At 47.5% G+C, this 24651-nt stretch overlaps 1 protein-coding gene across 9 annotated transcripts in view; it reads left to right on the plus strand.

Moving 5' to 3' along the window:
- Positions 1-24651, plus strand: part of EHMT1 (euchromatic histone lysine methyltransferase 1) — a 140394-nt gene that overhangs the window by 73633 nt on the left and 42110 nt on the right. For 5 of the 9 annotated variants that reach the window (XM_040632307.1, XM_040632306.1, XM_040632310.1 and 2 more), the window contains 7 exons: positions 2940-3120; positions 5423-5580; positions 5910-6098; positions 13082-13159; positions 14786-14906; positions 17842-17973; positions 21241-21386. In XM_040632307.1, coding sequence (XP_040488241.1) covers positions 2940-3120; positions 5423-5580; positions 5910-6098; positions 13082-13159; positions 14786-14906; positions 17842-17973; positions 21241-21386 — 1005 coding nt within the window. The remainder of the gene's footprint in view (positions 1-2939; positions 3121-5422; positions 5581-5909; positions 6099-13081; positions 13160-14785; positions 14907-17841; positions 17974-21240; positions 21387-24651) is intronic. The other 4 variants (XM_040632308.1, XM_040632304.1, XM_040632303.1 and 1 more) reach the window with 3 other exon arrangements.

Consider the following 24651-nt stretch of genomic DNA (forward strand, 5'->3'; position numbering starts at 1 on the left):
GGTTCTGGACAAAAGATGTGGCCTTGTTCTTAGAGCGCTTGGCCTGGTTAGAGAGGTAGTTGTGAATGCTGAAATTGTGCAAGTCCTTGTTCGTTGCCATTGGAATTAAGTATTTGGAAGGAGAAGTAGGCTGGGCTAAGAGAGCTCACACTGAGCTGATGTGGTCCTGGCAGAAGGGGAGAGCCGATGAGCAGAATGTTGGGGGTGGGTAGGGCCAGCAAGGGCCAGACCCCGTGGGCCTCCAGCACCTGGGCCAGAGCAGTATTGTGGCCACCTCTCTCTGGAGCCTGTGCCCCAGGTCCTCCCTCTGTGCGGGAGGCTGGGGCCGGCTGGGTGCTCAAGGCTCCCTCACAGCAGTGGGCGCCCTTCCATGAAGTCAGGTGCTAGCCTGCTGCCTCCATGGGAAGTAGATGAGTCTTTTGTCTTTTTTGCTGTTGTGAGAGATTAGAGCCCTGACAGAGTCTAGAATCTTCACCCAAGTTCAGCAGCTCTTGATTTTTTTTTTCAGATTTTCAGAAATAATATCTTAAAGATTTTGTGTTCAAGTGAGAATTAGCCTCATATGACTCTTTCCTCCTCAGGTTTAATTTTTGCTCCTCATTTATGTATACTTTAAAATCATCTTTTGCATTTGCTTATAAGAAGAGCTGGTGGAGGGTGAGAGTCATTTTGGCCACACCGTCTGTGAGATAGTTTGCAGGAGATAGAAAGGAGCATTACCTGACTCCTTTGCTCCAGCAGTGACTTCTTTAGGGACAACCTGGTATGTTTAAGAGAGACCGAAGAATTTTACAGAGTTGACAAGTTACATGTGAACTGTGCTCTGTGTGCCGAGGGCAGGTTAATTATGAAGGTCGTGGGGAAGACGGTGGCGTTGGAAGAAGGAGGAAGGGCACTCCAGGAGTGGGCCATGTTCCCCGCCAAGCGACAGACAGGGTTGCTGAGCTGAGTGTGAGTAAGTCCCCCTGGGCTATCCCCCCAAGAGCTGGAATCCAGGCCACACTCCCAGATAGTCTCACTTTCAAGGACAAGGACGTCAGGCGCATTCACACTGTTGTGCAGCCGTCCTCTCCATCTGTCCCCGGAACTCGTTCATCTTCCCAGGCTGGACTCTGCATTAAACCCTGTTGCCAGCGCCCCCCCCCCCCCCCCCCCCCCGCCCCCGATCTGTGGGCCCGACTCCTCTGGCCTCCCGAGAGTTTCCACTCACACAGAATGGGTCCCTCTGTGCCGGGCTGACCTCACTCAGCACCGTGTCCTCCAGCTCCATCCACGTTGTCAGGATCCCTTCCTTTCTAAGGCTGAGTGATATTCCACGGTGTGCATGGACAACGTCTCATTTATCCATTCACCTGTCAGTAGACGCTTGGTTTGCTCCCACCCCTTGGCTGTTGTGGATCATGCTGCTGCGAACCGTTGTGCACAAATAGCTCTTTGAGACTCTGCTGTCAGTTCTTTTAGGGTATATTCCCAGAAGTGGAATTGCTGGATCACATGGTAATTCTATGTTTAGCTTTTTGAAAAACTGCCAAACTGTTTTCCACGCGGCTGCACCATTTTACATTCCCAACACCACACAGTGGTTCCGGTTTCTCCACATCCTTTTCAACCTCTCTTGTTTTTAATTGAGTGTAATTGACAGTTTTCTGGGGTTGTATTCTTTTGTTTTTTATAGTCGCCGTCCTAGTGGTGTAAGGTGATACCTCATTATGGGTTTTGCATTTTCCTGATGATCAGTGATGTTGAGCATCTTTTCATGTGTGTGGTATATGTCTTCTTTGGAGAAATGTGTGATCAGATGCTTTGCCCATTTTTTAATCAGGTTGTTTGTTTTGTTGTTGAGTTGTAGGAGTTCTTTATATAGTCTGGATGTTAATCCCGATCAGATATGTGATTTGCAAGTATTTTCTCCCAATCTGTAAGTTGCCTTTTCATTCTCTTGATTGTGTCCTTTGATGAACAGAAATTTTTAATTTTGATAAAGTCTGATTTATCAGTTTTTTGTGGTTCTTGTTGCCTGTGCTTTTGGTGTCCTACCCAGAAATCATTGCCAAATTCAATGTCATGAAGCTTTCCTCCTTATTCTAAGAGTTTTATAGTTCTAGATCTTTGATCCATTCTGAGTTAGCATTTGTACGCAGTGTAAAAGTAAGGGTCCAACTCCATTCTTTTGCGTGTGGAGATATCCCTTTTCCCAGCACCATTTATTGAAGGATGCCTGTTTCTGCACTGCTGATTGCCCTTACTGTGTTTATGATAAAACCTGATTAAATGGAATTTGGTATGAGATCCAACTGTCTCAAGGCTGTAGGTGATTTTAGGGAAGCCGATGGAGGAGAGAGGGTTAGTTGTGTCTAGGCGGTCTGGAATGAAGGCTGCACCACTGATAGGTATGAGGGGTTTAAGGACAGGACTGCCGGCTGCCGCGGTCTTGGAAGGCTGAGACTGAAGATAGATTTAGGAGAGTGGTAAAACTATGAGCAAAAGATAACTTAAAAATTGTAGTCTGTTATGGGCGGAGTGTTGCACAGTGCAGCCGTGAAAAGGATAGCCTGTGAAAGCACTTTACTTAGTAATACATTTTCCTATGTCAGCGGTTAGCAGACTTTTCCTATGAGGGACCAGGTAGACAGTATTTCAGGGTTTGTTTGCCGCATTCGGTCACTGCCGCTGCCGCTTCCTCTTGCCCTCTGTCCTCGTCAGCGCCGTTTTTAGCTGGTTGACGCTGGCCCGTATCATCCGAGGGGTGGCTGGGCCCATGCGCGTCAGTGCCAGGTGCTCTGTGGTGACGGCAGGCTTTGGACTTTGTCTTCTCTCTTTTATCTCCTCTCTTGGTCAAGGCAGGCTTTTGAGGAAAGGAGCTGCGTTTTGGGGGCATGTTGTCTCAGTGACCATCTGCTGGTGTGTAATTACAGTTATTAATTGTCTTTGTTTTGAAGCATGCGGCCAGTAAGGATCCCAGAGAAGTTCGAGAAGCACGAGATCATGAGGAGCCAAAAGAGGAGATCAACAAAAATCTTTCTGATTTTGGACGACAGCAGCTTTTACCCCCCTTCCCACCCCTTCATCAGTCACTACCTCAAAACCAGTGCTACGTGGCCACCACAAAGTCACAGACAGGTAATAGGGAGACCCAACAACTGTCTTTGCTCTCTGATTGCGTGTTACAAACCTGCACCTTGCCAAACTAGAGGTGTGCCGACCGTAAGTGCGTGTGTGCTCCAGATGAGCGGTGGTCGGACTCCCGGGCCCTTCTGTGCTCACCTGTAACCCTGTAGAGGGATGTCCGACCTCTGTTATCCTTGCTCTGCTTTCTGTGCTTGTTGTCAAACTCAGAATGAAGATTGTTTTCATTAAGTCTTATCCCCTTGTTCTAATTGGGTAGAAGACTCTAGGTTTGAGAACTTCCCTCAGTTTATGATTAAGTGCTGTTGAAAACACACAGTGTATTGTGGAGACCTTTGAGTTAAGGTTGTGGAGAAGGGTGGTTTGGTTCTGTTACCTGCCACGTCCTGTGGGCGTTTCACGCTCTTTTGAGCTTGCATCTGTTCAGGGTCAGTTGAGGGGATGGGTGAACATTTGATCCCTTATTGGGGCTTTTGCAGGAGGTGGGGCTGCATGAGTGGCCCCATAGGGCAGATGCTGGGGTGGGCGTATTTCAAGTGAGGGGCCTCCCCCTGGAGCCTCTAAGACACCCACAGTTCCTACAGAGATGAGGTGACTCTCCACAGTGCAGAAAGGCCCTTTCTGTGATGTCTTCATGCAGGTCAAGCACTCCTGGTGTTGTCACCTCCCAGGAAGGGTGTGCCTGCACGTGTCTCCTACAGAGGGAGTTGTCATCACAGCTGCCTTGCCTTATTACAAAATCACTGGTGTGCCTTCCAGTGGTGTGGGAAATACAGAAAGCCTTCCTGGGGCTGGTGCTCCTTCCTGCTGGTCAGGTGTCGTGGGATGGACAGGGAGTATGTGGACACAGCCCTCTGTGACTATGTCCAGGTTCTAGACCACCTCAGTCTGCTTTTTTCAAACCTCACTCCTTCCCCTGCCCTGCCGTCTTCCCTTGGGGGGTGGGGGGAGTGTTGGAGCCAGCTCATTCGAGTTTTAAGATTTCAGGCCATCTCTATTAGTATTTTAAATTATGGTGGTGACAGCCCCAGAGTTTCTGTTACCTTCCCATCCTACTGCAACACAAGCAGGAAGGCCACACAGACACTCTGAGGGGCTGCAAAGCACATATTACTCCCCGTCCTGTGACTGTACAGGACACGCATCGCAGCCTGGACACACCCCTGCATGGCACCCAGTCACCCCGTTCAAGCATGAGATGGACAGAGCTGTGTTTCCTCCTGACCGTTTATGTGCTTAGAGCCACCCCAGTGAACACAGTGGGTGGGTGATTGTCCTGGATGTCCTGTGTGCCCCTCGGCCTGGGCTGAGGCTAACATGGTGTCCTCGATGCCACGTGCTCGTGGAGCTGTCTGCGAGGCCCTTGCAGTGGTGTAGTTCATGTTCACGCATGCTGTTCCCACGCTCTTTCCTTCCACTCTGTGGAGTGAGAATGCAATGGAGCAGAAGTTCTCCAGCCCTTTAGTACATTGCATCTGTTAAGTGGTTTTCAGATTTTTTAAAACCCTGGAACTTTTAAAAAAATAAGATATTATAGAAGACCTCCTACTATAAAGCCAGACAACCTGGAGCTGCTTAATCTAGAGCAGGGTTGAGAGCCCTGAGTCCCCAGGAGCTGCAGCTTGTCTGGAAACCCCAGACCCCCCGCCGTTTGCTTTTTCCTGTCCTGTGCCTTCCTCGACCTTGTGTACCTGTACAGTTTGCTTCAAGGACTGCTTTCCCCTCAGTTGGTGGACTGCTGGGTGAGGTAGAAGGTGCTGGGGAGAAGGTCCAGGAGAGGACAGACTGGCCGGTGTTGCGTGGCCACACTTACTTAGAGGTGGACACATCTAGAGACTATACAGTTTACTCCTTTCATGGGTGAGAAGTCTGTCAGGAAGACAGGCGGGGCCCATCCCCAGTGACTGGCAGCGAGGCCGCTGCTTCTCCTCAGCCTCGCTCTTGCAGCCACACTGTTCCTGGGGACGGGACCATCCCGAGGCAGGGGACTGGGTATGGGAGGTGCTCCAGGGCCCTGCTTCTGATGGTCAGTGGGTTCTCCCTTGTACTTCTGCTTGTAGTAGGGTGATAATGTTTGCTGTCCACATAGCTTAGTGTTTTATCGTGAGTAGAGCAAATGATCTAAGGTAAGGTACCGTCAGCTTTGTCTGTGCAACTTAAGTAAGAAACACCTGTCACTGTGGTGGCATACTGATGATTTGGGTAATCAGATTTTGTGAATTATCACCTACCTTTAAAAAACATTTGAATGGTATTTCTTTTCCTTTCTTGTCCCCTTTTGACTTTTTTTTTTTAGCTTGCTTGCCTTTTGTTTTAGCAGCTGCAGTATCTCGGAAGAAAAAAAGAAGAATGGGAACCTATAGCCTGGTTCCTAAGAAAAAGACCAAAGTATTAAAACAGAGGACGGTGATTGAGATGTTTAAGAGTATAACTCATTCCACTGTGGGTTCCAAGGTAAGGCGTGCCTGTGGTGTTTGCACGTGTGCTTGGAAATCCGCATCTGTGTCAGGACCTCTCTGACCACAGGAACACACCACGTGAGGTTGTCGGTAATTTGATGACCTCGGTCCCTTTTGAAGGAACCCAGGCTCTGAGGTGCCTCGTTTTGGGGCACAGCCTCCTACCCTGTGCTCCCTGACCCTTCATCCCTCACCCTTTCCTGGCTCTTCCCCCAGCGGCAGAGTCGCTGTGTCCCACCTCGCAGGCCATGCCCTGACGGGAGTTGGCAGGTTGCTCCTGATCCTGGGGTTCTCCGTGACAGTGCGTTCTTGCCTGTGTTCCAGGGCGACAAGGACCTGGGCGCCAGCACCCTTCACGTGAACGGGGAAAGCTTGGAGCTGGACTCAGAGGAGGACGAGTCGGAGGAGCTCGATGAGGATGAGGACCAGGGGGCCGAGCAGGCTGCTGCATTTCCCACAGAGGACAGCAGGACCTCTAAGGGCAGTGTGTCAGAAACTGACCGTACCCAGAAGGTAGGCCCTTCTCACCCCCTCGGGGAGGCGCTGCAGATGGTGGGCCATTGGTCCTGTGAGGGGCGGTTTGGCCCTTCTTGGCCCCAGTCATTTCCCTGTTTCCTTCTGACTTGGGTGTTTGCATTCTGTTTATCTTGAAGTTTTAGATTTATTTTCATCAAGGGAGTGGTTGTCTTCTTGAACAGCACTCTTTGAAGTAAGCTTTCTTTAGGTTCTCGATGGACAGGAATACCCTGAGGGCTGACTGTGTGCCAGTGCAGCTGCTCGTCACTGGCCTTGGTGTGACTGACCTCGTTCAGTCCTAGGCACGCCACAGGGCAGTTCTGCATGTGAGGCAGTAACACTGGGAAGGGCTCTCCTCCTGGTTGGAGCGAGCGTCCCGGGCTGCTGACTGGGCCTGTGGGGCTGTTCTGTGTTGTCTGTTCAGACCAGGTGTGTCTCGGTGTGCCAGGTGTGTCCTCATCACACACAGTTCACTCATGTCTAACCGAGAATGTGCTCTGGGAGGGGGCAGTGTGCTGACTCAATTACAAGTCATTGTCTGGAGGTGGCCCCGGGGGCTCAGCGCTGGGCAGGGTCTCCAGGGCACTAGGTGCAGACCTGAGTAGAACACAGTTCCTGAGTAGATGCTGACATCTGGGTGTGTGTTTATGCTCTTAGTTCGGAGGGGGATGGAGTAGACGAGGAGGAACAGGAGGAGTTGAGAACCAGCTGGTCGATTGGAGACAGGTGTGATTTGACTGTTCCGTGTATCATACTTCTTTTTGAGAGTTTTGGACCATCTTTATATAAGGTGGGCTTTTGTATCTGATGAAGTCTTCCAAAACTAATGGTAGGCAGAGAAGTTGTGGGTGAGTTCATTGAAATAGTGACCTGTTTGAAATGTATAATTTTGCAGATTAACTTTTTACATTTTGAGTCAGAGTGCTGTGCTCTGTAGATACGGCCTTTCCTTCCAGCTCTCATAGTTTTGGGGGGTGTCTTGTCTTCTGTCAGAAGCCACGGGTACTAGTCTATTTATGATTTCTGGGTTCTAAATATGATAAGCAGATCTTTTTCACTGGTGATTTTGAATAAATTGGTGTGAGCTGTCTTCTTATACTTCACTGGTTTTATTTTTTATGTGTAAATACTTGATTCATGTACGTTTGGGGATAAAATATGAGGTAGATATACTCAAAATGGGTGTATTTTATGATATTTGAATTCTATCTCAGTAAAGCTTTTTAGGCAAAATGTGAAGTCAGGGTCCCATGGCTTCCCTCAAAATGGTTAGCTACATTGTGTGAGCACCATTTATTGACTGATGTGTCTTTCCCCTGGTGATTTAAAATGTCACCTTTATTGAACACCATATGGCATACAGAGTTGATTCTTGTTTCCGGATTCTCCTCTTCAGAGAGAATCTGGTTGCTGAGTAATACTGAATAACTCTACACATTGGTATAAAGGAAAGAATTAAATGGATAGCAAGCCAACAAAAAGAATTAAGAAACAAGTAAAAGTAGAATCACGAGCATAGTGTGGCCAAGTGGAAAATGAAATAACTTGACAGGAGCAAATCCAAATAAACCAGCAGTAATAATAAACAGTAATGGGTTTATTATGTGAACTCCTTCAGAGAATAGAATGATTGGAATGGACAGTAGCTCCTTCTGAGGCCAAACTCACTTTCAATCCTAAGACAATATTGGTCATACAGAACTGTATATTTGCATAATAGCAATTGTAAAGAAGGTAGGGCTTTCCCCCCACCCCGGGAAGATACTGATTTATTACAGGAAACCTCTTGATACGACTTACTACATTAACAGATTAAATGAGAAAAACTAGCATTTTAAGTAAGTTGAGCTGTATGTTTTTTGGATTTGGGGGATGACTTTATGATTTCAGCTGTGACAAGGATCAGTTCACTGATCAGAGAGTGACTGACTGCACCTGTGCGCCACCACCGGCTCACAGGCCTGAGTTGTCCCGGCCTTCCCTGTGGGCGCTCCCAGTCACTGCAGAATGGTCTTCTTGGTTTCTGTGCTTCATGTAAATGGGATCATGCATGTTTTCCTTTTCAGAGTGTGACTTGTTTCACTCAGTATTACGCTTGTGAAGTTGGGTTATATCACTCGTTCATCTTCATTGTTACGCACAGTGGGTTATAAAGTGGTCTGAGGGGCATCTTTCAGAGGGGACCCTTTCAAGGGGTCTGTGGGGTCAAAACTATTATTGTCATAATGCTAAGACACTACTGTTTTACCTCTCACTCATGGAGTTACATTGTGGTTTAAACATTTCTCAGTTTGTATAGTAGTAAACATTAGTAGACATAACCCACATCAACAAAAGTGCTTTGTCATTCTCAGTAATTTTTAATAGAGCGAAGGGTTTCTGAGACCAGAATGTTCAAGAGCCACTACAGTACAGTATTCCTTTGGATGACTGTTCAAATTTATGTATCCATTCCACCGTTGATGGACATTTGGGCTGTTCCCAGTTGGGGCCATTACAGATGACATTGCTATGAGCATTCCTTTGTGTCCCTGGGGGCACACCCACATTGGGATTGCCATGTCATGTGACCAGCAGTAGGCATGGCCATACAGCTCTCCCTTATCAGCCTCCCGTGTGTGAATGTCCTTCTGTCGCACTGGCTTGACATACTTGGTATTGCCCGGCCAGGGAGTGTAGTGCTATTACTATAATTATAGTTCTGATTCACATTTCCCTGATTTCCCATAAGATTGGGTACTTTTTCACATGTTTATCTGCCATTTGGATGCCTTTTTTTTTTTTTTTAAGATTTTATTTATTTATTTGAGATAGAGAGTGAGAGAGAGAGCACGAGCTGGGGGGGTGGAGGGAGAGGGAGAAGTAGGCTCCCCATGAGCAGGGACCCAACATGGGGTTCAATCCCAGGACCCCAAGACCCTGACCTGATCCCAGGACCCTGGGGTCATGACCTGGGCCGAAGGCAGACTTGCTTAACTGACTGATCCACCCAGGCGCCCCTCATTGCTCAATCTTTTTAAAATACAAACTACCCAGTGGTATTTAAACATAGCTTATATTAAGTAAACCTGACCAAAGATATCAGAATACTGCAAAAAAAAAAAAAAAAGGTCACTTAGTGGTGAACATTTTAAAACATTTCTAATGTCAGTAATAAAAAAAGGGAGGGATTGCTCCTTTCTCCCCTAACATGAGCACTGCAGTGTTGATTACTCTTGCTGTGATGCTGTAAGATGAGAACCAGAAGGAAACATTAATATTTAAAAGGACAAGAGAGAAGAGTTTGCCAAGAATATAATCATCTGTCTTAAAAAATTCAAGAAAATCAGCTGAAGAACTATTATAGCTAGTGAGCCAACTTACTTGTGATCAAGACATAAAACCCTTCCTTTTCTTGTGTAGCTGCAATAGCCAGTTAGAAAACGTAATGACAGCAGTATCAATAATAGCAATAATGCCTAGGGCTTTTTTTTAACTTTTGTAATAGAAAATGTCAAGCTATGCAAACATATAGATAATAGTGAACAGTTGTCAACACTTGGCCAGTCTTCATTATCCAAACATGGTTTGTTTGAAGCAGATACTTCCATATGGATCTTTAAAAGAAAAGGACTCTAAAAGCAAAATCCTAAAATTTAGCTGTAAGTCTTTAATATTACCAGGGTACTTAGCAATAAATTTAATAGGAAATATCAGTTCCCTAGAAGAGAACACTGAAACTTTCCTGAAAGAGGCTGGAAAGTAGACATAGGTTCGTTCAAGTTAAGACCTATCACTTGTCTGAGAAAAAAGCCATTGTTTGTCTGAGGGAAGACTTGTTTGTCTGAGGGAAGACCCGTTGTTTGAGTGAAGACCCCTTGTTTGTCTGAGGGAAGACTTGTAGTTTGAGGGAAGGGCCCTTGTTTGAGGGAAGACTGCTTGTTTGTCTGAAGGAAGACCTGTTGTTTGTCTGAGGGAAGACTCCTTGTTTGAGGTAAGATCCCTTGTTTGTCTGAGGGAAGACCCCTGGTTTGTCTGAGGGAAGATCCCTGGTATGCCTGAGGGAAGACCTCTTGTTTGTCTGAGGGAAGATGCCTTGTTTGCCTGAGGGAAGATCCCTTGTTTGTTTGAGTGAAGACCCCTTATTTGAGGGAAGCCCCCCCTGTTTGTTTGAGGGAAGACCCTGCTGTTTGTTTGAGGGAAGACCCTGCTGTTTGTTTGAGGGAAGACCCACTGTTTGTTTGAAGGAAGACCCATTGTTTGTCTGAGGGAAGATCCCTTGTTTGTCTGAGGGAAGACCTGTTTTTTGTTTGAGGGAAGATCCCTTGTTAGACCTGAGGGAAGACCCATTGTTTGACTGAGGGAAGACCCCTTGTTTGTCTGAGGGAAAACCCCTTGTTTGAGAGAAGATCCCTTGTTTGTCTGAGGGAGGGCCGGTTACTTGTCTGAGGGAAGACCCCTTGTTTGTCTGAGGGAAGACCCCTTTTTTGGCTGAGGGAAGAGCCCTTGTTTGTCTGAGGGAAGATCCCTTGTTTGTCTGAGGGAAGACCTCTTGTTTGTCTGAGGGAAGACCTCTTGTTTGTATGAGGGAAGACCTCTTGTTTGTCTGAGGGAAGATCCCTTGTTTGCCTGAGGGAAGACCTCTTGTTTGTCTGAGGGAAGACCTCTTGTTTGTATGAGGGAAAACCTCTTGTTTGTCTGAGGGAAGATCCCTTGTTTGCCTGAGGGAAGACCTGTTTTTTGTCTGAGGGAAGATCCCTTGTTAGACCTGAGGGAAGACCCGCTGTTTGTCTGAGGGAAGACCTGTTTGAGGGAAGGCCAGTTACTTATCTGAATGAGAAGATCATTGTTTCATCCTCCCCACATCGCCTGTAAGTCCAGAATAGTTCTCATCAAGACCATAAGAGGACTTTCTGTAGAACAGCTGATGTGGGAATTGTGTGCAGCAAGCACAGGGAGAAAAAAACAGCAGTTAGAACTACTGGAGAGTGATTAAATGGGGATTTGTACAGGAATGGGAAAGCAATGAGTGAGTGGAACAGGAAATCCCTAACAAACCTATCTGTATGTGAACATATAGTTTACTGTAAGGATGGGGTTTTTATTTTTATTTTATTTATTTTTTTAAGGATGGGTTTTTAGTTTGTGGTCAAGGGAATTGTGAACTCTTCAGTAAATGTTATTGGGACAATTGATCTTTTGGGAGAAAAATAGAGGGGAACTCTTGCATCATGTCACATTGGAAATGTAAATTCTATTCTGGAATTGGATAGTGGTTGTGTTTGCACTACTTGGAATATACTAAAACACAGAATTGTACACTTTTTTTTTTTAAGATTTTATTTGAGAGAGAGAGAGTGAGCGGAGGGAGGGGTGGGGGGGAGAGAGAATCTTCAAGCAGACTCCCTGCAGAGCACGGAGTCTGCCGCAGGTCTCATCCCACAACCCTGAGATCATTACCTGAGCTGAAATCAAGAGTCAGACACTTAACTTACTGAGCCACCCAGGTGCCCCTGAATTGTACACTTTAAAAGCATGAATTTTAGAGTAGGTAAATTATATTTCACTAAAGCTGTTATTTAAAAAATTAAATTACAGAAGATTTAAAGTGTCAACATAAAATATCGAACTGGGGAAGAAAATGTTAGAAACTGTTTTTCTAATCTCAAATAAGGAAGACCTTCTAGTGCCAGACACAGATCCAGAAGCACAAACAGAAAGATGGAGAGGTTTGACTTGTCCAGATAAAGTCTCAACATTTTTGAATAATAAGAAAGACCAGAAGCAAAGCTTCATTTGATAGGAAAAATATTTATAACATATTTAATAGACAAAGCATTGCTATCTTATATGTGTGTAGCTTCTACTAATGAATAAAGCAAGGAAGGACCTAGTAGCAGTGTGGACTGAGGGTTTGGTCGCATGAGACAAAGTGGAAGAAGTAAGAAAGTATGTGAAGTTAGGGAAGTTGCTCAGTTCCTTGTATACTTGGGGATGAAGACCAGAGTGATTGTGCAACCCCTTTGGAGGGCCGGTGGTGCCTTTGTGGGCATTGCTGATGGCAGCAGTCTTGGAACTCCACATCTGTAAAGAGGAGTGTGTGTCTGTTGGTTTGTTCTGGGGGATTCTTAGTTTGTGTAGAACGCAGCCTCAGTGTGAATCTGATAAGGGTGTGCCTCCATTAGGAAATGGGGAAGTTACTGCGGGCAACCCCACAAAGACCCAGGCTGGGGGTGTGCTTGACCACATCCCTGCCCCGGGGGGTGGATGGAGAAGGGGTGAATGGATACACATATATTTTAGTGTGTTTGCATTGAAAATGTATTCATGTATTACCTGTGTGGATAGAAAAGGTAAATACAGTAAAAAAAAAAAAAAATGAGGTACCTGTATTGCTTTGATATGGAAAGAATTCCAAAACATATTTCTAATTAGAAGAAAGTTTCATTCACAGAATTGTGTTTGGTGCTCCGCCAGCCAGCAGGCAGAATTGTGCTTCCTTGTTCAGGCCCATTCGTGCCAAACATTGGCTGTAAGAAGTGTGAGCAGCACTAGTGTGATGGTCCTGGGGGCTGCACTGGGCTCTTGGGTGGGTTAGAGGGTAGGTTTTGCATTTTGTATTCATTTTTTGGCCTCTGGAAATCTTTTTACTGTGTGTTTTGTTACTTTTTAATTGAATTCTCCTACGCATAAAATGCATCAAGTGCACTAATCTTCAGCATACAGTCTCTTACGTGCCGAGGGGGCTGCCTTCCAGATCAGTACAGAAATGCAGCAGAGGAGCAGCCCACCTGGGATTGGGGAAGAGGCAGGTCTCGGAGCTGGCATCCGTCACTTCATGGACACAGCATCTGTGTTGTCTTCCCCCCACCCCACCTGTGCATGTGCATCTCCAGTGCTAACTGCCAGTGTATCTAGTAATATGTGTTTTTATCAAGTCACCTCCACTGAAGGGTCTCATTAGTTGTGTTTTCTTTTTGGCTTATTGTGTGGCTGGCCAGACGGACGGCGAGTCTGAAGAGGAGCAGGAGTCAGCCGGCACCGGGGAGGAGGACGAGGATGGAGATGAGTCTGATCTGGTAACCCCAGCCCCGCACTCTGATTTCGTGTTTGGTGGCAGAGTAAAGCAGGAGGCTCTGTAGTCTGTCCAGCCCTTCACTCAGCTGTCATTGCGAGTGTGTGCTTGGAATCCAGGGCTGTGATGGCGGATCTCGTCCCAGACCTTGGGAAGGAGCATGAGAAAAGACATCTGAGCAGAGAGCCAAAGGAGATGGGCTCAGCTCAGGTGCTCCTTGGGCAGGCAGGGCTAGGAGAGGGAGGTCGGGGCTCTGGTGTGAGGGGAGGTAGAATGGGTAGGAGTTGGCAGCAACAACAGGGGCCATGATTCTGCCCTATGACCAATTTGAGAGAGAAGGAAGGATTTGAGGTGTCTGATGTAGAGCCAGCAGGACCTTTGGTAGGCTGGATGTCACACGGAGGTAAGGGGTCAGAGGGCAGGGGCACTGGGTCTGTGGGAATGGGGAAGCAGGGGCTTGGAGATGGGAAAGAGCACAAGCTTCAGGATGGTGCCCAGAAAGCACCCAACAGGTGAGCATTAAGCAGAGAAGGAGGAGTCGATGTGAGACTGGGGAGGGTCACGTGAGCTAAGAAATGTTCCCAAGAGGGAGACACTGGTCCCTGGCGTCGGCATGTTGTGTGGCTAGATGAGATGAGGACTTGGAAGGGACAATTGGGTTTGGTGATAAGCGACCGTGAGCTTGGGGGCAGTGCTTTTGGAAGTTGGGTCTGAAATTCTGCAGTAGGGGGGCCAGGGGTGAGGCAAGGAAATGGAGTGCAGGGTGGATAGGGCTTCTCGTGGGGCAGCAGAGGAGCCCTGTGTGTGCTGGCTGGCCACCGCAGTCAGAACTGGGAACCCAGCACCACACCTGGTGTGTCTCCTGTCTTGTGATCACGTTCTTGTAAGCTTCTCTGTATCCCTATCACTGTATCACTTATTTGTGATCACTGACATGATTTCAGTGACTAGTATTCGGAAGCTTGGATGTGATTATTCGATCGGCTTCTCTGTGTATCCCTAGGGACCAGGGGCTATGAGAGCCTCGTTCTAGACCAATGAGATGTGGTGACAGTTCTTGCTGTATGTCTGTCTGTAATTCGTGGCTGTTAGATGCCCTTTCTACATCTTAGATTTTAGAAATAGATGGTCATAAAATCTTAAAATATTGTAAATTAATTATAACTTCTTTCCTTGTTCTCCATGTAGATAATTAATGTGGACGTAGATTCTGAAGCAGATTGAGGCATTGATTGCTCCTTTTCTCATGAGCAGAATGAATGGATGCATATGGTTAAAAGTGGATTCTCTCACTGAGCTTATTTATTTATTTAGTTCTTGAGTAGAACTTTCTCATTCTTTTTTGTGCCCAACTCGAGTGAGATTTATAAATTCCATTTAAATGTTCTTGGCTTTTCTTTTTTTTTTTCTTTTTTTCCTGTAAAATAACAACTTAGTGCGATTTAGGGGAAAACATGAGTATTTTTAAGAATGGGACCAGAAAAATGTCTGAAAGTGAAATTAATCTTCTAGTTGAAGAAACAAGATATAGCAGGTATTTTATTTTGCAAGAAAACAAAACTTCTAGTACCTTTTGCTTTCAGGAGCTTCCATGCTTTGCTTTTTCTATTCCTGCCCCTTTGGCTCTCAGAGTTCTGAATCCAGTATCAAGAAGAAGTTTCTCAAGAGGAAAGGAAAGCCTGACAGCCCTTGGATCAAGCCGGCTAGGAAACGGAGGCGGAGGAATAAAAAGAAGCAAAGCGGTGTGCTGGGTAAATGTGGTGTCCACATTCGAGGACCGTCTGGGTGGGAAATGGGCCCACGGGAGGCCGTCCTGGGGTGGGGTTGGGGTTCTTTGTAGGATTTCGTTTGAAAAAGGGGCTCCAGTGTTTTAAGGGAGAAAAAATGTATGAACTTTGTTAAAGACACTCAGGTGATCCTCAGGTGGCTTCCCTTTGGCAGGCCTCCCTCAATGCTGGTTTCATTGTTGAGTGTTGAGCTAATGGGGATTATTCATCATCTTCCGTGTGTGACCAGGGATCTGCGGCTTCTGAACGTTGTATGGTTACCGTGGCTACCCTTGGTGTCAGGCGTGGGCCATGCCCAGGCCCATACAGTGGCTTTCGGCCCTTTGGTCAGATTCCCCTGTTCTGGAAGTAATTTTGTTAAAGGGGATGCGGGGAAAGAAATGGCCCTGAAATCCAGAAGGTGAGCAGACCTAGTGGGCCAGGGTTCACTTCTGACAGCTTCGTTGTAAATTTGACATGTGATATAGTGCACATAATTCAGGTGCAAGGTGGTGAGTTTTCACACGTGTATGACCACGAGACCTCCGCCACAGTTACTGTCACGAATGCCCCTGCTGGCACCTGGTGACCTTTCCCTCTCCCCAGCCAGCCCTCCCCGTCCCTAGGCTCCTCTCCTCTACTCTCTGTCTGCAGGTTGGTTAGCACTGTATAGGACTTCATTTGAGCGAATGATTGGGTAGGTACCCTTCCGCTGTCTGTCGTCTTTGTGCATACCTGCTTGAGTCACCCTCATCGTAGTACCAGTGGACAGTTGGCCGGGGAGTATTCCGTGGTACGGCTCTCCGTGGTTTATTCTTCACCGGATGGATGTGTGGGCTCTTTCCCGTTTTTGTTTCTTACAAATAAAACTCCTGCGAACATTTGTATACAGTGTTTATTGATCAGAGGCTTTCATTTACCTTGGGTAAATATTTAGGAATGGAATGGCCGAGTTGTATGCTGTATGTCTGATTTTTTAGGAAATTGCCAGGCGGTTTTCAGCAAGAAACCTGAGTTCCCCTCTTTAGCAGCACGAGAGCTCTGCTCCTCTCTGTCCTTGCGACACTTGTCAGGCTTGGTCTCTGGCCCCAGTGCTGCTGGGGCACCGCCGGCCTTGCTGTGCCTTCACTTTGTGTTTTCCTAGTTGAGTAGGGAGGCTGCCCACCGTGCCCTTGTGTGTCTTTTGTAAAGGTTTCTCTGTTTTGCTCATTTAAAAATCAGTTTGTATACCTTCTCATTGACTTGGAAGAGTTCTTGCAATATTTCGGATAAAAGTCTTTTGTTATATACACATTTTGCACATATATGCGCCTAGTAAAAGTTTAAAAAAATTTGTTGAAGTCAATTTATGAATTATTTTCTTTTTAAAATGTACGCTTTTTATGATCCCAGAAATCTTATAAGTCAGGGCACAAAGATTTTGTCCTGTATTTTCTCCTTGAAGTTTTACAGTGTTAGGCCTTACGCGTGCATCTCTGGCCCATTTCAGTTAGCGCTTGTGTGTGGTGTGTGGCAGAGCCACGCCTCTGTTGCGTGTGGATGCCCAGTTGTTCCTGCCCCATTGCTTACTTGAACTTCTTTCTCTGTGTCACCCTTCGGAACTTTGGTGACCGTGGATGTGTGGACCGTTTGATTTGTTTATCTTTACACCAGCAACACAGAGCCAAGGGGCTCGTCCTCATTTCCACAATTCAACATGAGCTGTTCTTCTCCAGCCCCTGATGCACACGTAGGTTGGCTTAGTGGACGAAGCCAAGAGGAGAGCTGTGTGTAGCGCCTTCCGTGAGCTCCGTCTCTCTCACTCTTGTTTCCGTTTCCCTTCACCGCAGATGACTGGCCAGTGGCTTTTATGCTGGCTAACAAAAGCATTGGTAGACTCAAGACTTGGATATAGTGTGAAGATGTGTGCTTGAATGTTTATTCACGTAGGGGCTTAAATTTATCTCTTTCTGTAGAGCGTTAAAATTGCCCAGACTACTCATGTTCTTCACGTGCGCGATGATGAGCTGAGCTCTCGTGGTGGTTGGCTTCTTCCTGTCTGTCCATGAGCTCAGGTGCAGAAGGTGACATGCGTTCACAGGCCTCAGGTGCCACGCTGCTCTGTATTATGGCTCCCTTATTTGCGATCACTGACATAATATCCATGACTAGTATTTGGAAGCTTGGTTGTGAAAAACGGGCACCTGCCCTTTGCTGGCGTTAGATATTATCCTGAGTGAGTGTGTAGTGTTCACAGGCTTCCTCGGTGAAGTCTGCTCACAATGGCAAGTGCCCATGTGGGTTCTCCAGGAATTATGGACAGGCCTCAAGGGCATAGGAGGCCTGAGTCTGGGCAGGGCCCATTTCCAGGCCCCTCAGTTGTATTCAGATTGCATTGCCCTCTCGTGTGTGATGCCCTTCATAAAGCAGCGGGTCTGACGGGTGGATGTGTCCCTGCAGTCCTGCATCCTTTCCCTGTGAATCCTGAACTCAGACGTCTGCAGGGTCAGGCCGATTTCCCAGCAACACTGCACCTATGGGGCGGCTTCTCAGCTGCTTTACATCAGCCGGTCTTCCAAACCTTCAAATCAGAATTTTCTGTTTTATTTTTAAAGTAGTAGTTACGGAACACTTATATACTGTGTTTTTATGTTTTCTTGGTTATTTGATCGGCTTTTCTCTGACTGGTATAGTTACAGAGAAAGGTGTTTCCAGTTCCTTCTTTTTTGTGATACAGCTCCCCTCATCCCATGAATAGTCTGTGGAAATGGGGGAATTAGCAAAATGAGGCACAGGAAAGAAAATGAGTGAGGCTGCAGTATCCTGAACAGGGATGGTGTTCGAGCTGGTTGTTTTGAATGGGTTAATTAGCATTCGCCATGGTCTCTGCTGGAGAGGCGTGGCCCGGGTGCAGTGTTTCACGGGTCCCCTTTGAATGCAGGTTCTGAAGCATACACGTCATCTTCAGGAAGTGCAGAGCAGACGGCACCTGGAGACAGCACAGGGTACATGGAAGTCTCTCTGGACTCCCTGGATCTCCGTGTCAAGGGGACACTGCCCTCACAAGCAGAAGGTGAACATCTGTGCGGTGACCAGGCCGGGCACCATCTTGCTCTTTGTTTGCTGGGGGTGGCCTCGTCTTAACGTGATGCCCCCTGGTGGGTAGTCATGAAATGTTCGATTAACTGCATCCCTACAAGGTGACCCAAGTGGATGCACTGGGGCACGTTTGCCCACTCTCCCCGCAGCATGGGAGTGAAACATCTCGCACAAGATCAGGTTGTTGGTGGTCATGGCTTACAACATTCCCCCTGTCAGTCATAGAGTTCCTGCTGGAAAGGGGTCCTCCTGTCCTGACTGTGTTTCGGGAAATAAACTGGTGGTATGAATTTGAATAGCATGGCTTCGTCATTGTCTCTGACTGTGACTGTGGTTGGTGTTCATGTGTGTTCTGTACTGGAACAAAGGGTGCACCTAGTGCTGGTTTGGGCCTTGAAGGTACAGGTGTACCCATAGCTCCCCAGGTCCTGTGCCTGGAGTGCTGGGTGTGGGGATAATCAGCTGGCCCGAGTTGTGTGGGGCTTTCTATCACTGTTTGCTCTCCTTGAACTGTTTAAAAACCTTTCGTCAATGAAAAGTAACTAATCACTGACTATTTTGGAGAAGCTGTTTAAAATGTAATATGGGGAAAATATAAAATCCCTAAGTTGTTTACATTCCACATGGACCTTGCAGTTGTGCGCTATGCGCTGCTATAGGAGTTTAACCTGTCAGTGTTCAGAGGACATATAACTGGCTTTTTAGGGTTTTGAACACTAGAGAAATTTTGATCACCTCTTTAATGTGGGAAGTCACACCTTTAGCCTAAGACACATTGTAGACTTTCCATCAGAGAAACCATTTTTCTTCTTCTTGCACCAAATAGAGTAGAACGCCTGGCTAATGTCCTGAAGTTGTTGGCATAGTCCCCTCATACTTTCTTTCCACATGAAGGATCATTTTTCTAAACCTGCTTTTAGGGTTGTCTCAGGAACTTACAGATTTGGATATAAGCTGCATATAGTATTTCATCTAATCACATTGCCCCCTGCTGTGCCCCGGTGGTTAGAGGTGAGGAGACCGTGGGGAGCACAGTGGAAATACCTGTTGCTCACGAGCGCAGTGACCTTGGGCTTGCCCCAGTTTGTGTGTTTTTGTGCTTATATGGTCTTTCTGGTAAAAGTAAGCGCCAAACTGGTGGCAGCCAAGTTGGAGAAGTAGGAGAAAGTGAAGGCTTCCTGAGACTCTATGACGTTTTGTAAGTTGACTTCTTAAACTTCATTTTTCTTTGATTGGTAACCGCTGATTGATCAGTCAGTGATTGGTCTGTCTAGTCATACTTCTGATTTAGAGTATCAGCACATTGAAGACACAAGTTGCATTTGCATCTATGCCTTTTTCTTAGTGTCTGAGTTTTGGACTCGGGGGCGGGGGGCAGTTGTGGAGCCCGAGCTGGACAGGAAGGACAGAGTACCTCAGGCTCACTGGAGGCCTAGGGGTATGCTCTGGGTGCAGAGGGCAGCTGATGGTTCTGGGTCATGGGTCCAGAGGGTCCGGGCTTGAGCCTGCAGCAAGTTTGTGCATAATCAGACATGCCGCTCGCATGTCCTCCTTCCTGGCGTCTTTGCTGCTAGGTCTGCCGAGTTGAAGTGGAGTGACATTGTGGTCCCAGCAGATGATGGGACGGAAGGCCAGGAGTGGACGGTGTGGAGATTTTGGGGGGAGCCAGAGCTCAGGGGCGGTGGGCATTTGGTGGGGTTCTTTTGAGCCATTCCCTTGGCGTCCCTGGTGGCTCCCACTGCTGGAGACAGGGGCACGCCCCATGTTCAGAGCCCCCATGTTCAGGAGGCGCCTGAGCCACTGCTGCATTGTCCCTATGTGGGAAACTAAAGCCCAAGGCCTCGCTCCTGCCTTCGGCCTTCTCAGCCATGCTGGCCAGCTGCTTGTGCAGCCTGTGTCTTCCTCATTGTAAAATGTAGTTGCTAAGCAGAGTCATCGGCAGGGCTCTCCCAGTTTTAAACTTGCGGTGACGCTAATGTTAGTTCTAGCTCAACGTTTCCCTGTTCCCTCCCACCGTGAAGGAAGGGTGTCCCTCTCTTGGGGTGTAGGTGACCTAGAGGCTCGGAAGTTTCACAGGGCAAAAGGAGCCTGTGGGCTCCTGCTGCCGGTCATGGAGGACCCTGCATCCTGAGTCTCCTGGTGAGGGCCAGCCTCAGGTCACACGTAAGGGTAGTAGTGGGCAGTGAGGCCATGTCCTCCATCCCCCTGTGGGCCCACTTACAGAGGTGTGGCAGCAAGAGTCCATTATTCTCTCTCCCTTTTTTTTCCTTTGTTTTGTTTTCCTTTTCCTTTTCCTTATTGTTTTAAGTAGGCTCCACACTAGGCTTGAACTCATGACCCTGAGATCATAACCTGAGCTGAGATGAAGAGTCGGACGCTCAACCGACTGAACCACCCAGGCGCCCCAAGAGTCCATTATTCTTAACTAAAAAAACTAATGGCGAGCGTTGGGGATGTCGATCACCTTGTTTCTACTTTGGCTATCTCACAAGAGGAGAACATGAAATGTGTCTTCCTTTGAAAGCAGCCAGACCCTGTTACCAGGTTGGATTGAGGGGTCGTACTGGCAGCCAGCCTGCACCTCCACCCCTCGAGGCCGGCCTGGCTCTGGCTGTGCTCAGATTGGGCTGAGGTCCTCCTTCTCTCCTGGTGTCTTCACCATAAATTGGGGATGAGAAGGAGATAAGATGTACCACCCTTATTACTACTGTCACCGTTGGTCTGGCGTCCCTCAACTTGTCCCTCCTCAGTCTAGCAAACATCCTGGATAAGTAAACCCAAATGGAATCAAATGTTTGTTTCTGTGGCTGCAATTCTAAAACCAAGTGAGGAGAGCAAGGTCTTAACATGTATTGAATGCTTTTTTTGTGTGAAAACCAGAAGATTTAGGGGTAGCTAATGAAGGTATAGTCTCTTTCTGAACTTACGTCCTGGCATTTGAGAACGTGAATTACCCAGTAATTCTGATGGTATGTTAGTGGGAGAGGTTCCCTTCCCGGTCCCGCCGGCAGTGGGCGCTCGACAGGCGGGCGGACCCTCCTGCTACGCAGGGCTGCTTGTACCAGCACAGTAATTGAGTGTTTTCTTCATTGCACATGAGGTTTCCAGAAAGACCATGCCATTGGTCACTTTCTGGACTGTCATCTTGAAGTGGGGACCTCGTGCCACTGCAGGTAGTGGAAGCCTGCCTGGGCATGCGCTGTGCTGTTGCTGACACTCACGTGTGTTTGTGTGACTTTAGGGCTGGCCAATGGTCCTGACGTGGTGGAGACGGACGGCCTTCAGGAAGTGCCCCTCTGTAGTTGCCGGATGGAAACCCCGAAAAGCCGAGAAATCACCACTCTGGCCAACAACCAGTGCATGGCTACGGAAAGTGTGGACCACGAAGTAAGCAAGCTCATTTTCCATGCAGCAACAGGACGAGGCAGGACCCCAGAAGTGTGGCAGAAATGGTGGTCTTGCAGGCCTGCCATCCCTTCTGTAGTTTCTGGGTGGACCCTTGGACACAGAAGAGCTCCCCTCATCTGCTAGGGCTGTTTGGCACCCCAGAAACACACTTCACACTGGATAGACAGAGTAAATAGCTACTTGGTCTCCCCCAACCTCCCCGCCCTTTTCCTTTCCAGAGTAAGGAGTTGGTGTCCTGACAGTCTCAGAGGCTTGACTGTGTTTCTTCCCTCCCATCCCTCTCTCCTTTCCTTTAGCATCTTAGGGACTCATGGTCTTTTCTGTATTCAAAGTGTTATAAAATGAAACATAGATCCAGAAAACAATACAGGACAAATGTTTGCCTCACGAGTCTGTCCAGCGTGAACCCTCTGGTAACCTACCACCAAGGTTCAGAATCTGACCGGGACCTGAGTGGCCCCCATTCTGCCATCTGTAGTGCTCACCTCCCTGTGTTTTCAGAATAGCCTCACCATTCCATATGTAAACCCGTAGACACTGTTGTCCTTTTGTCTTTTAATTTACACACACTCCCCCTCCTCTTCTTTTCCTTTCAATTTTTCTGTGGAACAACCCGGGCCACGTGGCCGCGTCATCTGGGGTTTATGGGTCCCACAGTCATGGTGCTATTCAGCTGTTCCTCTGTTCTCCTCATACATCTGCAGCTTAATGCAGAGATGGACCAGACTCTTCTCACTCCCTCTGCAGGACTTTAGGAGGACGTTAGCCCAAGTATTTGAGATTTCCTGGAAGCTCTGCCACATTGGCCCCAGCTCTTGGGCTGCCCTCCCCCGGTCCTCCCTGCGGGGTTTCCCAGTGAGGATCTCGTATTTCAGTATCCCTGTCCTGGGGTCCACGAGACACTATCTTGGTCTTCCTTCTCCTCCTGTTGCAACACCAGCGTTGCATGCGTCTCGTGGCTAAATGGGGTTTTCCTCTAGACACTTGAGTCTTGCAGCCATGGTAGCTTGATTTTGTTGTAAATGTTGTCTTTGGGTTGTGGCTTTGCTGTCTAGTTGCTATTTTATGTGGGATTCCAGGAAATTCTTAGGCCACTGCTGTTTTCCCCAAAATTGTTTTGTGGTCTCCCTATCTCATGTTTAGCTGCTAGCGAGCAGCCCTTCCCAAAACAAGCTCCTTTGTCTTTTTTTTTTTCTTTTTAAAGATTTTATTTATTTATTTGACAGAGATAGAGACAGCCAGCGAGAGAGGGAACACAAGCAGAGGGAGTGGGAGAGGAAGAAGCAGGCTCACAGCAGAGGAGCCTGATGTGGGGCTCGATCCCATAACGCCGGAATCACGCCCTGAGCCGAAGGCAGACGCTTAACCGCTGTGCCACCCAGGCGCCCCCTCCTTTGTCTTTTTGTGTTGTCAGGCAGCTTTATCAAGGCACACTTCACACAGTAAAAGTCACCTTTTTTCGTGTGGTTCTGAGTGTAGGCAAATGCGTATAATCACGTGACCACCACTGCTGTCAGGAACTGCCGTTCAGGTCTTCTGATGCTTCTCTGACTCTGTCCATCAGTTGCTGAAGGAGGCGTGTTGGATCCTTCAGCCATATGGCTTTCTCCTTCCAGACCCATTGGTTTGGCCTCTTGTGTGTGGAGACTGTGCTCTGTGCTCACGCATCATGACGCGCTGTCCCTCTGCAACCCCGGGAAGACACCTCTGCTGACACTCGTGTGCCTGGTACTCACGTGCGCACCTCACTTTCCTTTGATTAATGTCTGCAGGACACGTTTCCACCTTTTACTTTTCACCTGTCTTTGTCTTTAAAGTGGATTTCTTTAGACGGCGTGTAGTTAGGCTTTACTCTTATGTATAATCTAACATCTCTGTTCTTGACTCTTGTTCGGATCATCCCCACCTCGTGCGTTGTTGCTGTACTTGGGCTACGATCTAACATCTTTATGGTGTTAGGGTTTATGTCATCCGTTACTCATTTTTCTCTATTTTTTGACTTTTGGATTGAATTTTTTTATGATTCCAATTTATTCCACTGTTGGCTTTATTATGTAAATCTTCTTCTGATGTCTGCAGGCACTGCCCTGGGGTTTATAGCACTCATCTTTACTTTGTCACGGTGTACCTGCCCTTGATGCCACATTCGTTGACTTGGTATAAGAATCTTACGGTAATGTGGTCCCAGATCCTCCCTCCCATCTTTTGTCATGTGTTTTAATTTCATATGTGCTAAAAGCCCACAGGGTATTGCTGTCGTTTTTGCTTAAACATAGAAGTAGTCTTTGGTTGACTTTCATTTAGACCCTACCCCGGGACCGCTCCCCCTCTGTTGGGTTGGAGCCCGGACCAGGCTGTCATGGCTGTCCCACAGCTCAGGTCTGTGCCGAAGCGAGTTCTCTCCCTTGTGTGGGCCTGGGAATGTCTTTGTTCTGCCTTCGTCTGGGGGGTATTTTTGTGGGCGTAGCACTCTTACGCGTCTGCAAAGGCTGCTGCTGTGTCATGGTCCATGGTTTCTGAGGGGGTTGCTGGCCACCCTTCCTGTCTTCGTTCCTCTGATGTGATACCGAGTTTTTCTCCGGCTGCTCCAAGGTTTTCTCTTGTCTCTGGGCCTGGGCGCCATGGTTTTGGTCTTTCATTTGTCTTTCTCTTTCAATACTTATCCCTTCCAGTCTTTCTGAGCCTCGTGGACTTTGATCTGGCGCCTGCTTGTCCTCGAGCCTTCTTGCCTGGCAGCCCTTACTCCTCGGCCTGGCTGTCCTCCCCTGTCTGGCACTCTGGTCACACGTATGTCAGCTTATGTGATACTGTCTCAGCTGGTGGGTGCTCTGCTCTTTTTCCTGTTTCTGTTTTAGGTTTGGGTTAATTACATTGACCTTTTTCAATTCAGTAATTTCTTCTTCATTGTGGAATATACTTATGAGCCAGTCGTATGCATTTATCTGTTTCCACATTTTTTATTTCTACCATTTTTATTTGACTTTTCTAACATTCCTGGTGTGCTTGTGCGGCATCGGGGCACCTCCCAGTCTCCTCCTGTGGCTTGCTCTGGTTCTTGGCCGTGTGCTCAGACTCCGGAGCAGAACCCCTCAGCCACAGCACCTCTGCTGCTTTGGACCAAATGATTCTCTGTGCGGGATCGTCTTTTTTTGGTTAGATGTTTAACAGCATCTCCTGTCCTGCTTGTGACAACTGTAAATGTTCACGATGTTGTTAGATGTCGGCTTGACTGTGTGTCAGTCTC

This window comes from Ursus maritimus, unplaced genomic scaffold, assembly GCF_017311325.1.
Source record: "Ursus maritimus isolate PB19 unplaced genomic scaffold, ASM1731132v1 scaffold_17, whole genome shotgun sequence".
Classification (NCBI taxonomy): Eukaryota; Metazoa; Chordata; class Mammalia; order Carnivora; family Ursidae; genus Ursus; species Ursus maritimus.